General features: G+C 45.8%; 1 protein-coding gene across 1 annotated transcript; it reads right to left on the bottom strand.

The window, feature by feature from the left end:
* Nucleotides 1-3,574: 3,574 nt before the first annotated feature.
* Nucleotides 3,575-14,236, bottom strand: LOC310835751 (uncharacterized protein; the record flags this gene model as incomplete). The annotated part of the gene is made up of 3 exons (XM_083720706.1): nucleotides 3,575-3,985; nucleotides 4,642-4,718; nucleotides 7,240-14,236. The coding sequence occupies 3 exons, from the start codon at nucleotides 14,234-14,236 to the stop codon at nucleotides 3,935-3,937; spliced, it is 7,125 nt and encodes a 2,374-aa protein (XP_083576832.1). The 3' UTR covers nucleotides 3,575-3,934.
* Nucleotides 14,237-16,269: the final 2,033 nt, after the last annotated feature.

Below are 16,269 nucleotides of genomic sequence, written 5' to 3'. Positions count from 1 at the left end.
CGAGATGGTTGGATAGTGTTCTCGAAGCTACCAGCATGAGTTTGACCAAACTGCGGGAGGCAGTGGAAGATAGGAGTGCCTGGCGTGCTCTGGTCCATGGGGTCACGAAGAGTCGGACACGACTAAACAACAACAACAACTCACTGGCACAAGTCTGAAGGCTGGAGAAGCTACAAAGCCATTTAGGGCCAGCAGGCAATTGATCAAGTGAAACAAAACCTCAGAAAAAAGGTTACCGTATTGGCCTGAATATAAGCCTCACTTTCCCCCCAAATTCCGACCGTGAAAAGTTAAAGTGCGGCTTATATTCGTGACCTTGCAGAATGCAGCCAGGAGCACGGGGCAAACAGTGCCAGGAGCACAGCAAAACGGCCACCCGGCTTGCGCGTTGTCCTCCATCCTCTCCCCCAAGGCTGGGAAGGAAGAGAGCGAGGAAGGGGAAAGGCTGGGGGCAAAGCAGCATGGCTCCACCCCACCCCAATGTGCAGCCAGAAGCAGCAAGGAATGGAGCGGCTTATATTCGGGTGTTTTTCTTTTTATCTCCCCCCACCGCTCCAATTTTAAAGGTGCGGCTTATATTCGGGCCAATACGGTACTTCTTTGCCGGAGGACAGAAGAGCAATATGATTTCTCCATTTGGAACTGGGCATTGAGGATCTGAAGTCGTTTCACTGAGGTGCTCATCCAGACTTCCTTTCATGACGCGTTTTCCAGGTCCTTGTTTGAGCAGTTTCCAATACAGCGGCGAGATTGCTCTATGCACAAAGATGGAAAATACTGGTTTATAGACGATAGAGAGCCAGTGTGGTGTAGTGGTTAAGAGCGGTAGTCACGTAATCTGGGGAACCGGGTTCGCTTCCCCGCTCCTCCACATGCAGCTGCTGGGTGACCTTGGGCCAGTCCCACTTCTCTGAAGTCTCTCAGCCCCACTCACCTCACAGAGTGTTTGTTGTGGGGGAGGAAGGGAAAGGAGAATGGTAGCCGCTTTGAGACTCCTTAAAGGGAGTGAAAGGCGGTATATCAAATCCAAACTCTTCTTCTTCTTCCATGAAAGAACTATGAAGGTGGTAGAGAGAATTCCGGTGCAGGAATTTATATGTTTCTTATTTTCAGCACCTGAAGGGGAGTGAAAGGCGGGATATCAAATCCAAACTCTTCTTCTTCTTCTTCTTCTTAGAATGGTTGGATCTTAAGGAATGAATATCTTATGTAGCTGCAGGACAGAGAACCAGAAGCTCTTTATTTTTCTTCTTCTTCTTTAGTTTCCCCCTTTTTTCTCGTTTTCTCTTTCTTTAGGTTTCTCCTTTCCTTGTCTTTTCTTCCTCCTGACTTTGTTCTCTTATAGACTAAAGTAGCTGTTTTATCTCAGTATATTATAAAAAGATACTTTGCAATGGGTGGGTATTTCCGTATATTTTGGAATATGTATGAATATGTATCAATAAATAAATTATTATTATTTATTTTAATTGATTAGACATTCATACAGACATTCATAAACATACACATAAACTTACAACCATAATAACAACAAAAAAGGGGGGGAAAGGATAGGAAGAAACACAAAAGAAAAAAGAAAGAAGCACCAGTACATGAAATAGGTGGATGATAATATACCTTTGTGACTTCCCTCCACCAGTGCTCATCATTTTTTCATTCAAGTTCTTATTTACATTGCAAATCATGTATCACTACATTCTTTCTTTTAGTATACTATACTATACTATACTATACTATACTATACTATACTATACTATACTATACTATTAATCAATACAACTTTATGAGCTTAGTCTAAACATATCAGCATGTTATGTTTAGAGCAGTGTTTACTCTGCTCTATATAAATTAAAAGAAAGAAATAAAGCAGTGGAATTAAAAAACAAATGCTTGGGACAGACCTGGAAAGCGCAGATCTGTGTCTGAAAGAGTGGTGCCAAAGGAAGTCTGGATGAGCTCTTAAAACGTGTTATATTTTCTGCTTCTTCTGCTGGGCAATGGTTAAGGGTTTTGTTTTGTTTTTTAAAGCATCGATAGAACAGCGCTGAACTATAAGCATACCAAACATGCGGGCAGCTTGGGGGAGCAGAAGATAAAACAGCTAGGAATCAGACAAAATGCACCTGCCAGCATACTTCCCTAGAAAAGGCCATCTGAACACCTCACAGGTGTGCGTTTCTCTTAGCCTGTAGTTTGGCAACCGCGCTAAATGCCGTCTGTCTTTGGAGTGGGGTAACTGGCAAATGGCAACATGGATACATTGCTGATCACGGATGCCTCGGATACCGCCGGGTTGCTGCTGCTTCTCAAGAGGAGGAGAGACAAGTTGGTAGAGAGTTTGGCGTGGTGCAAACATATTGTTAGGTGTGCTGGGCTGGACCTCCCTGGCACCAGGAAGCAATAGCGATTCGGCTGCCCGGAGATCAGATCAGCACCACTGTACCATGCTCTACTTTAGGGTTACCAGACCATCCCCAGTTCCCGGGGACAGTCCCCGGATTTGCAAATCTGTCCCTGGACAAATTCCGTCCCTGGAATGTCCCCAGATTTGCAAATCTGTCCCTGGGAAGCGTGGCAGTTTCAGTAGCCCGGAGCCAGCCCGGTAGCGCAGTTGGCTCTGGCTGGCTTCAGGAGCTGCTCGCTGCCGCCGCCACTGTCGAAGGGGAACCAGGGACGTCCGGCGGTACAGATCTCCTGCCCCCTTCTCTCTTTGTTTGGACAGATTGGGGGAGGCTCGGGAGTCATGGGCAGGTGGCGCACCATTGCCCAGTTTTTAAAAAATTCTGTGCATTTATGTTTCACAGAGTGTGAAAGAAGGGCTTTGCACCTTTATACAATATGCATGTGTGCTTGGGCCCAGGGTCTTTTGCCTCACCATCCCCACTACTGACTCCCTGTTGTTTCTCAGCTTAAAAAAAAAAGTGTCCCTGGATTCATTGGAAAAAAATCTGGTAACCATACTCTACTGTTCACTATTTAGGAGGCTCGTGGCAACAGGAATATACACTACATGGGACAAGCAATATTCAGCAGCAACCTCACTGAGAAGAGTTAGTTTCATATGCCGTTTCTTTTAGATATGAAACTCCTACTAACTTTATTTGCAGGTTTGCAAGGCTGGTCTGTTTCTGGAACAACACTGCACAGAAAGTGAAAAGCAGTGGGAATGAATTCATTTTCCATGCTGGAACCTTGATGCAGTCCGTAACTGTAAGAGATGCTACCGTTAACCCCACAGTGGTCAGATTACTACAGTAAGGAAGTTGAAGCAATCGGTCTCCTTAACCTGGTGACATCAGGTTTTTCGACGTGGGTTCGAGCCCCACGCTGGATTGCCTGTAGTTTGGCAACCGCGCTAAATGCCGTCTGTCTTTGGAGTGGGGTAACTGGCAAATGGCAACATGGATACATTGCTGATCACGGATGCCTCGGACACCGCCGGGTTGCTGCTGCTTCTCAAGAGGACAAGAGACAAGTTGGTAGAGAGTTTGGCGTGGTGCAAACATATTGTTAGGTGTGCTGGGCTGGCTGTAGGGTTCGAGCCCCACGCTGGGTGGACTAGATGTCGCGCAGTCCCTTTGAACTCTGATTCTACCATTCTATAAAACTAAGGTTTCCATTTGGGAAATTATAGGGAGACAGCCCTCCCATTTTGAAACCTGATGGCTTTGCGCTAGCGTTATAAAAGCAACACTGATTAATAAATGAATCCACTTGTGCAGAACTAGTTAGTGTCATTTGTGATCAAAACCACCTCTAGCATCCATTGATTTTCCTTAAGACGGCTGCCTTTACATGCATGACTCCCCCTATCCCCCGTTTCCCTCTCCAATATCAGCTACAACCACCCATTCCCGGGCTGCCTATCAGAATCAGACCCTCGAAATTTTGATGATACTCTCATTTCAAAATGGGTTCAGGGGAACATGTTCAATTACAATGTTGAGTAGGTGACCAGGATGAAGAATGTTGCATAGTAGATGACCTAGGAGAGAGAGACAGAGAATGAATGAATGAATCACTGATATATGTTTAGAGCAATAATAACATGCAAGTCAAAGGAAAGGACCCTCAAGTCCTGGCTCAAAAAAAACCCTCTTTCTGATTTTGGGAAAAATGCACTAAAACATCTGGCATGCATAACTCTCCTCCTTGAATCCCTCATTTCCCTCCCTTAAAAAATCTTTAATATAGAAAACCTCCATATATTGTCTCTTTAAAATCCTTCTACTTGCTTTTTAAAGTTCATGCAGTTTTCTCTAGAAGTGTCAGTTTTCTTTCTCTCCCCACCCCCAGCTAATTAGGGTTTTGTTTTTCTTAAAGTAGGGGGGAAAATCCCCACTGTTTTGGTCCTTTTCTAAACCGAAAAATATCCATTAATTTAAATTTGTTGTGCTTTTTCATCTTGGAAGTAGGCAGAATCCATTATTCCCAGGCTTAGAAAACACCTAAGACTTTTTAAATCAACAAGACAGTTGCCACCCCTACCCCCACCCTGCCCATTTCCTCTAATCTAAAATATTATTAAAATTAAACAAACAAACAAATTCCCTCTTTCTGTTTTAACACCTACACACCCAATAAGGGTATATCTGACAATGTCCAGGGTGTGTGTGTGTGTGAAGTGCCTGTCTTCCTTACCATGCAAAATCCAACAGCCAATATCAGGATGACCAGCATGCCGATGAGCAGCGTGGGCCAATATGGCAGAAGGGTCACTGCAGGAGACAAGGAGAGAAAGAATGAGCTGCTTTAATCTCATCGGGCTTGCTGCTGCTTCATCTGGAGCTTATGCTTGCCCTTTGTGGTCAGTGGAAATTGTTTTCAATGCTTTCGTACAATTTTGGATCACATGAGTCAATGAGACTCTGGTCATGTGCAGAGTGCTTTGCAGTTACGCTGTGGACCACAAGCTTAACATGAGTCAACAGTGTGATGTAGCAGCAAAAAAAGAGCTTATGCGATTCTAGGCTGCATCAACAGAAGTCTAGAGCCCAAATCAAGGGAAGTAATAGTACCACTCTATTCTTCCTTGATCAGACCACACCTGAAATACTGTGTCCAGTTCTGGGCACCACAGTTTAAGAAGGATGTTGACAAGCTGGAACGTGTGCTGAGGAGGGCAACCAAGATGATCAAGGGTCTGGAAGCTAAGCCTTACGGGGAACGCTTGAAGGAGCTGAGTATGTTTAGCCTGGAAAAAAAGGAGACTGAGAGGAGATAGGATAGCCATCTTCAAATATCTCAAGGGCTGTCACATGGAAGATGGAGCAAGCTTGTTTTCTCCTGCTCTGGAGGGTAGGACTCGAACCAATGGCTTCAAATTACAAGAAAGGAGATTTTGACTAAACTTTCGAAAAAACTGTCTGATAGTAACAGCTGTTAGGCAGTGGAACAGACTCCCATGAGAGGTGGTGGCTTCTCCTTCCTTGGAGGTTTTTAAGCAGAGTTTGGCTGGCCATCTGTCATGGATGCTTTAGTTGAGATTCCTGAATTGCAGGGGGTTGGACTAGATGACCCTTGGGGTCCCTTCCGAGATTCTATGATTCTATGCAGAAATTAGCCATAGGGGTGGGTTGGGTAAGTCATTTCTACCAGGGCTGTCGCACTATGCTGGAAGTTCCCATTGCTGGACAGTTGCTAGCCTAACCCTTTGCCTAGGGTTAGATGGAGTTCGGCAACATAAAGGTAAAGGTAATGGGACCCCTGACTGTTAGGTCCAGTTGCGGACGACTCTGGGGTTGCAGTGCTCATCTCGCTTTACTGGCCGAGGGAGTTGGCATACAGCTTCTGGGTCATGGGGCCACCATGACTAAGCCACTTCTGGCGAACCAGAGCAGTGCACGGAAACACCGGTTACCTTCCCGCCGGAGCGGTACCTATTTATCTACTTGCACTTTGATGTGCTTTCGAACTGCTAGGTTGACAGGAGCAGGGACCGAGCAACGGGAGCTCACCCCATCACGGGGATTCTGATCGGCAAGTCCTAGGCTCTGTGGTTTAACCCACAGCGCCACCCGCATCCCAATAACACCCCCCCAAAAAAGATCCACATTTTAAAAGGGTATAGGATGTCCATCAGGTCAACCAAAGGCCTGGTTAAAAAGGAATGTTTTTGCCTGGTGCCTGAAGGTGTATAATGAAGGCGCCAGGCGAACTTCCCTGGGGAGAGCATTCCACAGATAGGGAGCCACTGCAGAGAAGGCCCTGTTCTTGTGTTGCCACCCTCCTGACCTCTCGAGAAGGAGGCACACAAAGGAGGGCCTCAGAAAATGATCTCAGGTCTGGGTAGGCTCATATGGAAAGAGGTGGTGCATTAATTAAAACAGGAAGGTTGGCTTCTGGCATCTCAATCAAGCACACACAAAAACTGGGTTGGAAGGATGTGCCAGGAGCCAACTCATAGCTCCCATGCCTATGCCTCTTTCAAAAGACTTGCTTCCACTATGAAAACCAGGGGCTAAGATTTCATAATGGTTGCCCAATCACATATGACGATCCCAAAGACCAGTGGACACCTGGGTGCAATATTGTTCACAAGCTTCTTAGGGGACAGAGCTGTGCCCCTCACAGGCACATAGGATATTAGTACTGAGGGACCTGCAGTGGCTATTTTAAGGTCTTAGAATTGTAGAGTTGAAAGGGCTCATCTAGCTCAATGCAGGGATCTTTTGCCCAGCATGGGACTTGAACCCACAACCCCAGGATTCAGAGTCTCCTGCTCTACCAACTGAGCTATGCCTAAGCAGTCACAGGCCTGGTTACCCAAAAGGCTGACTTCCCTTCCGTATTCCAAAGTAAGGACATTAAATCAACAAATAGTTTAATTATGCTTCTATTTTAAAGTTCAGGCAACTTGTTTTTTTAAAAATATTTTGCAAACCGCTTACAACAGGGGTCAGTAAGCTTTTTCAGCAGGGGGCCGGCCCACTGTCCCTCAGACTTTGTGGGGGGCCGGACTATATATTTTTTGGGGGAAATGAATGAATTCCTAAGCCCCACAAATAACCCAGAGATGCATTTTAAATAAAAGGGCACATTCTACTCATGTAAAAACATGCTGATTCCCGGACAGTCCACGGGCCAGACTGAGAAGATAATTGGGCCGGATCCAGCCCCCAGGCCTTAGTTTGCCTACCCATGGCTTAGAAGCTTTTTTTGTCATTTCGTGGTATATCAGTTAATAAATAGAATGATATTTAGCTAGCATTCACAAAACCCAGATTGTATCTGGCTTACCTGGCTTGGTAATGCTGGATTTTCCTTGGGAAGTGGAGGTAGCCCCTCTGGGGGCAACCACAGGAGCCTTTTTGCGGGTAGGGGCAGCAATGGGAGCGTTCTCTCTACGTGCAGCAGAAGGGCTCCCTTTAGAGTCCATGGCAGCATCTTCAGAGACAGTGGGTGGAATCTCACCAAGAGCGGTGGAAGGGAATGCTCCAGAGGTGGCCGTGGTGGGGGTCTTCCCAGGGACCGCGGGCGATATTTTCCTGTGAATAACTGTGGTGCTTTCACATATGGCTGTGGGTGTCTCCCTTTGGTTGGCTTCAGTGGCATTTCCAGGTTTGGCAACTCCTCTTGGGGTGGCCATAAGAGACACTTCCAGAGCAGCCGAGTTGTGTCCATGAGTTTCTGCAGTGGTGTCAACACTTTCTCCAGACGTGGCAACATCAGGCACCTCTCCCAAACTAATAGCTAGAGTCACACCTGGATCCATGGATCTAGTGGTAGGATCCATGGTCTTTCCAGTTATAGCAATACTATTCTCTCCGATGTTGGCATTGAGGACCAACCCTGGGGCAGCTGAGGGGTCCCCAGAGATAGCTGCACTGTCCTGTTCTGTGGACATAGGGCTCTTTGAACTGTTGTCCATGGTCTTTCCAGATGTGACGGTGGTTGCTTCTGCTGGAGGGATGGTGGAAGACCCTCCTGGAACCATTGCAATGCCTGTAAGTGTGCTAGTATCAGCTTCTCCCAGTTTTAGAGTGGGTCTTTTTCTGTAACTGATAACCTGGGCCCCTTCAATGCTAGCGGACTCTCTAGTGTGGGTGTCACTGGACTTGTCAAGTGTGGTGGTAACGAGATCATCTAGAGCAGCACTGTTGCTTCCAGAGACAGGAATGCTGACTTCAGCCATTGAGTTTTCAGGTGCATTTCTGATATTTTCAGGGGTGTTTGGGTGTCCTGAAGCACTGGTAGCATTGTCTTGAAATACTAAAGCCTCTCTAGGAGAGGTGGTAGCTCTGGAACTGGGTATCTTACCATGGACATCAATGGTGGTGACTTTCCCAGAAGGAAGTGTCTCATCAGGTCTATCACTGTCACAAGGTGTGGTGTCAATAATCCCAGGGAAAGAGGCACTGCTGATGGTAGTGGTATATGCTGCTTCTGAACTGGAGTGTTTTTCCAATACACTGTTAGCGCCAGATGTGGAGGACTTTCCAGTGTCAAATGTGGCTGCCCTAGTACTGGTATCTTCAGAAACACTGGTGTCACCAGGGACGAGACTCTCCTCAGGAGGAGGAGTAGCTTTAGAAGTATGAGCCTCAGCTGTTCCAAGAGTGGTCCCAATAGTTGAGCTCTCTTTTCCAGTGCCTCCAGAGGAGGGGACAGATATTACCCTGGGGGAAATATGGGCATCGTCTCTTGGGTTGGTGAAAGTCCTGGCGATGGAATCTGCTGAAGAGATGGTCCTCAAGCTTAGGTCTGTAGATTTCCCTAGAGATGTAGTCTCACTATGGGAAAGGATGGTTCCACTGCTTAGAGTGATGGCAGCAGCAATAGGGAACAATATGGGATCTTCTGTAAGTGTAGTTTCAGGAGTGATGTTGGTGTCTTCTCTACAAGTAAGGTTCATTTCAGAGACGGAACACACCTCAGTGACAGGTGTCTCTTCAAGGGAACTGCTTGCCCCAGAGGTGTCTTTCTGTGTCTCAGTGTCTTCAAGAATAGCTGCCATGCTGATCTGCCCGGAAGTAACTGGCCCTTCAGAGGTGGCGAAGCTTTCAGAGAAATAACTATTATCTCCAGTGGTAGAGGTAGAGTTTCCACTAGAGTCTTTGTTGGCAACATTTGCACTACTATCAGGAATTTTATCAGTTGCCGTTTCACCTGTATGAATGACAGATTTGGAGAAATCACTGCCAAAGGTAACTTTGGGGGCCAAATTAGTCATAGGCATAGAAACAGTGTCAGATGTTGGTGTCATCCCATAGTGGCTTCTAGGGTTAGGGCTAGAAGTTTCATACTTGGTGCTGGTGTTTTCAAGAATAGGTCTGGAGATCTTTGTAAATGCACCTCTTTTTTCTGGGCTGCCACTGATTGTGCTGGCGACCTTTCCAGAAGCAGTCTCAGTGGTGGGGTGAATGTCTCCAAGTGCAGTGGCTGTTGGAGCAATGGTGTCAGAAGTGTTGTATCCAGGGGCCCCGGCAGCATCTTCAGTGGCGATGATATCCTCAGAGAGTGTGGCAGTGGTGATTGTGTCCTGGCTACCAGAGAGGCCTGTGGTACTATCTCCAGAAGAAAGGACAATGACATCTGATGTGGTGGGGGTACGCTCAGGGACAGGGGTAGCAATAGCCCCTCTATATTCATTGGCATTTGCCCATCCATGAACTGTGGTAGCTTCAGGGGCAACAGTGATGATGCTCAGGTCTTCAGAAGTGGCAATGCTAGGAGTGGCTCTAGGGGTAGAAGTGGCAACAGGCAGGTCAGTTCCATCAACCAATTGGGTGGGAAGGATAGAATTGTCAAAGGCAATGCATGTATCAGGTATCTTAGAAGTATCTCCTGGTATGGAAATAGTGTCCAGGCTTGGACTGAATACTGCTCCTGGGTGACCAGTGGTGTCACCATAAAGGGTGCTGTCCGGAGTGCTGAATGCCTCTGTAGGAGGGAAGCTGTGTGGATGAGCACTGGCTTCTCTTAGAGGTGTGGTCACATTGATTGCATTACCCAAGGAAGGTGTCTTCCCTGTGGGGACTATTTCTTCAAGGGTCAAATTGGTTCTGTCCCATGGATTAGAAGCATCATCATCTGCATCTCTAGGGCTGACTGTTATATTGGCAGCATTTCCAGGATTATTGATGATGGTGACATTACCGGTGACTTTGCCTTGTGGGACAGTAGTTATGGTGGCATCTCCAGTGACAGTTTGTGTGGTGGTGGTGGTGACATTTTCTCCTGTAGCAAAGGAGCATCTCTCCGGGACAACAGTGGGAGCCTCAGTGGTTGTGGTCTGATCTTGGATCCTGGCACTTACAATGGTGGCTGGGACATCCCTAGAAGTTGGAATTCCATCACAGCTAGTAGTGATCTTAAACACAGAAGTAGCATTATCAGGAGTAGAAACAGTATCACTCAAGGTATTGCTGGTACTAGTGCTTACATTTGTTGTAACTATAGTCCTGCAATCAGAAAGGTGACTGCTGAGATCATCTTTTGGAATAATCTTAGCTAGATCAGAGGTTTCTTCAAGAATGTCAGTGTCTGTGGAAGACCTTGTCCCCCAAGTAAGGACATCACAATGGATTCTGATGTCTCTGAGAGAAGTAGCAACAGCAGTATCCTCTGAGGTAACTATTTCTCCCAGTTTTGGGGTATCCTGAAGGATGTTAGTAGATCTGTTTCTAGAAAAAATAGTAATATCTTCAGGGAAAGCCTGGGTGGCCATGACAGTATCTCTATTGGAAGCAACTGTGGATGTGGTTCCCATGGTAGTGGTGGTGGTGATAGCATCTCCCCCAAGGATGGTGGTTTGAGAAACATCTCCTGAGACGTTGGTAGCAATAGGTTCCTTGAATTTGGTGGTAGGAATGAAGTTGGTGCCTACAGACGTTGCCGCGGTGTTGTTGTCTTCATTAGCTACAGAAAAAACACTGGTAGCAGCGGTGTATCTGGCATCTTCAAAAGTAGTAGTGGCTTTAGATATTTTAAAAGTCCTACTAGTTGCACTGGGGCCTGGTGACCCTTTCTTAGTTCCTACCACCATGGGGGTATCAATCCATATCTTCTTGTCTCCAGATGAGCCAGCAGCATTTTCTGTTAGGTTCCTCTCACTTTGTGTGGTGGCTTCAGCAATAACATGTCCACTGCTGGTTGTTTTCCTACAGGATGCCTGCTCAAGGGTGAGGAGCATCTCATTGTGCACAGAGTTAACTGTCCCCGTAAGGTGTGCATCCTCTGGAATTTTGGTGGTGCAACTAAAGGCAGGGGTGGTATCTCCTGGACTTGTGTTGGCCTCTTGAATACTAGTTCCAGCTGAGAATGATAAACTAGGGGTAGGCATATGCCCCCTGAATGTGGTGGTCTCACTGTACACAGAATCAACTCTGTCTCCATAGCACACCTCCTCTGGAGTGTCGGTGGAGGTGTCTCTGCTCTTAGTTGTGTTGATTAGCCAAGAACCAGGTGTGTCCTTGGTGGCAGTGTCTTCTGCAGCATCATTTTCTACTTCTGTTGAGAGCAAAGAAATGTTAGTAGCTGACCCGGGGTTTGTTGTGGCAACCTCAGAAACAGCCATGGTGGCATCTGAAGGGGCTTTGCTGTCATCAGCAATAGTACTGGCATTCATATTTCTGTCCTGTGCTGCACTGTGGGTAGAAGTGGAGACATCTCCAGAAACAATGTCTATAGTATGTTTTCCAATGCTGGGAGTAGCACCTGCAGAGGTGATAGAGGTGTCCTCAGAAGCAGTAGAGGTGGACACAGTGGCACTGACATTTTCTAAATGAATTGTAGCTGCCTCTCTAGATGCCATAGAAGTCCTTGGGATGGTGACTTCTTCAGGAGTTGCAACACCGGTGCCCTGAAGAGCAGGAGCACACCAGTCATCCAGTGTGGTGGTTGGGTCTCTAGTAGTAGCCTCTCTGGCAGGTTCACTCCTGGAAATATTTGTAGGAATAATGACATCAGTGCTGGCAGTTTTCTCACGGGGAGTGATGAAGTTACCAGAAGCTATCGTGGTTTTGTCAGCTATAGTTTCTGAGGGTTTCCCAAGTTCTGTTTCAGCAGAGCACTCGGTGGTATCCTGAGAGAAAGTGGTGATAGTAACAGATCCAGGAACATACAATGTGGTATCTTGGGATGCAGCAAAGGTTTCATTGGAGACAGTGGTGATAACATCATCGTGAAGAAAACAGTTTTCCTCTGGGAACATGGTGGCTGTGCCATTCCCAGGGGTGGCATTGTCACCAAGGCAATCACTACTGGCCTTGTGTGTGTTCTTGTCAGAGGTGGTGCTAACTGTACCTCCAGAGACAACGGCGGATCCATGGTTCATGGCGACCATGTTCCCAGCCATGTTTGTGTGTGTGTTTCCTGGAGTTGCTGTCATTTTAGTACCAACAGGAATGGGAGTGCTTTCAACGAAAGGAGCAATTGCAGTGGTATCTCTACATGTCTTTTTAAGAGAGGTGTCGAGATTCTCTCTGGAGCTGATGTTGGCACCCTTTGAAGAGGACGTTAAGAGTTCGGTTTGGTTGACATCTTCTGGAGCAGTTGCAATGCTGTCTTCCCTGATTGTGCTATCTCCATGATCTCTGATATCAATATATCCAGCGGCATTAGCATTCTCACGGACATGAATTGAGCTAGGTGTAATGGTTGAATTTTCAGACTCGGTACTAGCTTCCTCTCTAGGAATGGGTGTCTCCCTGACATCGCCAGAAGATGGCACAGTGGCAATTTCTTCAGAAGGGATGGCTATGGTGACAGTCTCTACTACAATAGTGGCTGGTATATTTCCGTGGATTGTGGCCATGTTTTTAAACATTCCAGTTGTAGTGTCTATGATGCCGACAACATTGGTCATGTTTCCAGGGAGAATGAAAAAAGGCTCATTAATGGTGGCAGTGTCTAAACAAGTGGTTGTGATGCTCCCAAGGGACGTGTCATTCTCACTAGGAATGGTGACAGAGTTTCCAGAGCCTGTTGTGACAGTCCCTAAAGGGACAGGGGTGGATATATTGCCAGAAGTGTTAAGACTGCCATCTGTGGAGGCTTTGTGGGTGTCTCTGGATGTTGTAGCAGTACTAGAGGAAACGTTGGCTTCTCTAGAAACAGGTCCTGTTTTGTTTCCATTGTTAGGACTATCTCCAGGACCAGCAGTTGTGTTGTTGCCATCGAGAGCCAGGCTGATGTTTGCTGAGACAACAGCTGATGGTGGTTGGGAGGAAGCTGAAAACAATGTAGTGACAACTGAATTCTCCACACTGAAAAGGTTGGTAGTGCCGCCCCCTGAGAAGATGGTGGCATTTTCAGGGCTAGAGAGGGACGTTTCTTTAAAAGTGGTGGCTGAAATCTCTCCAGGGTCAGAAACAGGGTTAGAGCCACTGTTTAACTCATCACAGAAACTGGTGATGTCACCCAGTTTAGTGGTACAGTCCTCAGGGCTTGAGGTTACTTGAGCGCCATTTGTATCCGCAGTGGCACCAAAGACAGTGGCAGCAGTTGCAGTGTCTCCAGTATTGAAGACCTCTCCAAAGAATGAGCTATCAATAGCCTTTTCTCCAGAAGTGATGCTATGGCTATCTTCAGGAGCAGGAACCGACTTCCTGTTGCAAATATCTCCTACGGCAATTGTCGGAGTGCAGCTGATTCCAGGAGTGACAGCGACAGCAGTGTCCCTGTTGCTTTCATCCATAGCCATATTTCTGGGAGCTTTGTAGAAATTGTCACCCGTGGTGGAGATCTTTCCAAGAACTGTGCTGGTCTCCTCAGTTGCAGATGCCTTATTTTCAGCACAGCTCGCCTTGATAACACATCCTTTGCTCAAGGCATCTTCAGAAGCTGTGGAATTAGCATTTCCTGGGGCATCTTTGGACTTGAAAGAAGACTCCCAGTGTGAGACTTCTCTAGGTGCATCTCTAGAATATGACTTGCTACGAGCTGCTTTTGCGATGCTGATGTGGCTTTTTCCCAAAGTGTCTCTCCCCCTATGGCCAACAGTAGCAGTATCATTCTCAAGGGCTGGACTGTTGTGCTTTTGATGTATGGTGTTTGGGCTAGGGTGAGCTGTGGTGATGCTTTTGGATGTTATGGCAAATGTGGCTTCAGAGGTAACAATGTCTTCATCAATGGGAGCTGTGTTCTGAAGCGTAGGTGTGTTTCTGGGGGTTGTAGCTGTGTCGGTCACAGAATGTATATCCGCACTGCTGGTCTGCTGGTCATCAACTGTGTTGCAATTTTGGTTGCTGCCTACCCAAATGTTGGCAATTCCTCCTTTTTCTACTGGCTCCATTTTCTAATCTTCAACCATGTTCAGCAATAATGAAACCTGTGATGGTGCAGCAAACGATAACAACAATACAAGAAAAGCAAACTCAACACCGCACATTATTATTCTATTATCAGAACAGCAGCTTCCTATAGCCTTTTTCTTTTCTTTTTTTCATATATATATAGTGGTACCTCGGGTTAAGAACTTAATTCATTCTGGAGGTCCGTTCTTAACCTGAGGTACCACTTTAGCTAATGGGGCCTCCCGCTGCTGCTGCCGCCGCACCACCACTGTGCAATTTCTGTTCTCATCCTGAAGCAAAGTTCTTAACCCGAGGTACTATTTCTGGGTTAGCAGAGTCTGTAACCTGAAGCGTCTGTAACCTGAAGCATCTGTAACCCGAGGTACCACTGTAATTTTTAATTAAATTTTCTGTTTTACCATTTAAAATACTCATTTTACATTTAAGATATCAATGACTTCCCTTCTGCTCTTTCCATGGTTCATTTTACATATCATAAATCATAAATCCCTGCATATTTTACAAAAACTATACCATTCAGTATTCCATTACAGTGGTACCTCGGGTTAAGTACTTAATTCGTTCCAGAGGTCCATTCTTAACCTGAAACTGTTCTTAACCTGAAGCACCACATTAGCTAATGGGGCCTCCTGCGGCCGGAGCCCTATTTATGTTCTTATCCTGAAGCAAAGTTCTTAACCTGAAGCACTATTTCTGGGTTAGCGGAGTCTGTAACCTGACACGTATGTAACCTGAAGCATATGTAACCCGAGGTACCACTATATTGCATCCATCAAAACTTGTTTACACTGTTGAATTTATCTTAACGCTGCCAGCATTTTCAGCTGTACACAATTATTTCCCATAAAGTCAATTAAAAAATTCCAATCTTCTTTAAACGTATGTTCTTCTTGTTTGCTTATTCTATATGTTAAGTCTGTGAGCTGTGCATATTCTGTCAACAAGCTGCCATTCTTCTTTAGTTGAGACCTCGCTCATTTTCCATTTTTGGCCTAACAAAACAAAGCCTTTTTCTTTTGATCAGTTGTTAACCTTCAGTTGGTCCCATAAAGTAATTCCATTTACCCTCTAATTTCACACCAGTAGTGTTCAAGATAAACCACACTGAAAACTGTAACACCCCTCACTGCATCTGTCTTTCAGAAGCCTGGATGTGATGGGTTTCCTCTGAGACTGATTTTGTAGAAACGCCACAGCAGCTGGAAGCCTGTATACAAACAGTCCAGTACAACACATCGTTCCTGGGGGGGGGGGGTGCTGGGTTGTGCGCACTTTGGGTGGTACAACCCAGTGCACAGAGCAATCTCTGATATTGCACTATTTGTCTGTAGACTTCCTGTTGCTGTGGAGTTTCAACAAAAGCATGTGTTGTTGTTGTTGTTGTTTTGTTATATTGCACTTTTCAAAATATTTTTTCAAATAAATGAATTATTAATTACAGTTATTTTTGATATTTTGTTTATTTATACTTTTCAAGTTTATACATCTCACTAGTTTTATACATTTCACTAACTTTAACATTCTTATTGACATTTCAAAACTTCCACCACCACCCCTTTCTGGGGTTCAGTAAATTTGTTTTTTTAATAGCTTATGCATATCCAAATTAATTTGCTCGTTTATCTATCTTCTTTAAATGTATACTCTTATAAAACTACAGGTTGTTACAATAATCCTGCCAATGTTTCTATCAACAAAAGCAGTCTTGGGGAACACACACACACACACACACACACACACACACACACACACCCTGATCCAGGCTTCTAAAGGACCTGCCTAGTCTAATAACTTGTTCCCCACAGTGGCTAACCAGATAGGAAATCCAGAAGAGGAAGAAGAGGAGGAGGAGGAGTTTGGATTTGAGACTTCAGAGAAGTGTGACTAGCCCAAGGTCACCCAGCAGCTGCGTGTGGAGGAGCCAGGAAGCGAACCCGGTTTACCAGATTACAAGTCCACTGCTCTTAACCACTACACCACACTGGCTCTAAGCAAGACATGAGGGCAATTG

The sequence above is a fragment of the Podarcis gaigeae genome (genome assembly GCF_964106915.1).
Source record: "Podarcis gaigeae genome assembly, chromosome: 2".
In the NCBI taxonomy this organism is placed as follows: Eukaryota; Metazoa; Chordata; class Lepidosauria; order Squamata; family Lacertidae; genus Podarcis; species Podarcis gaigeae.
The sequence above is the reverse complement of the archived record's forward strand: the minus strand, read 5'-3'. Positions and strand labels throughout refer to the sequence as shown.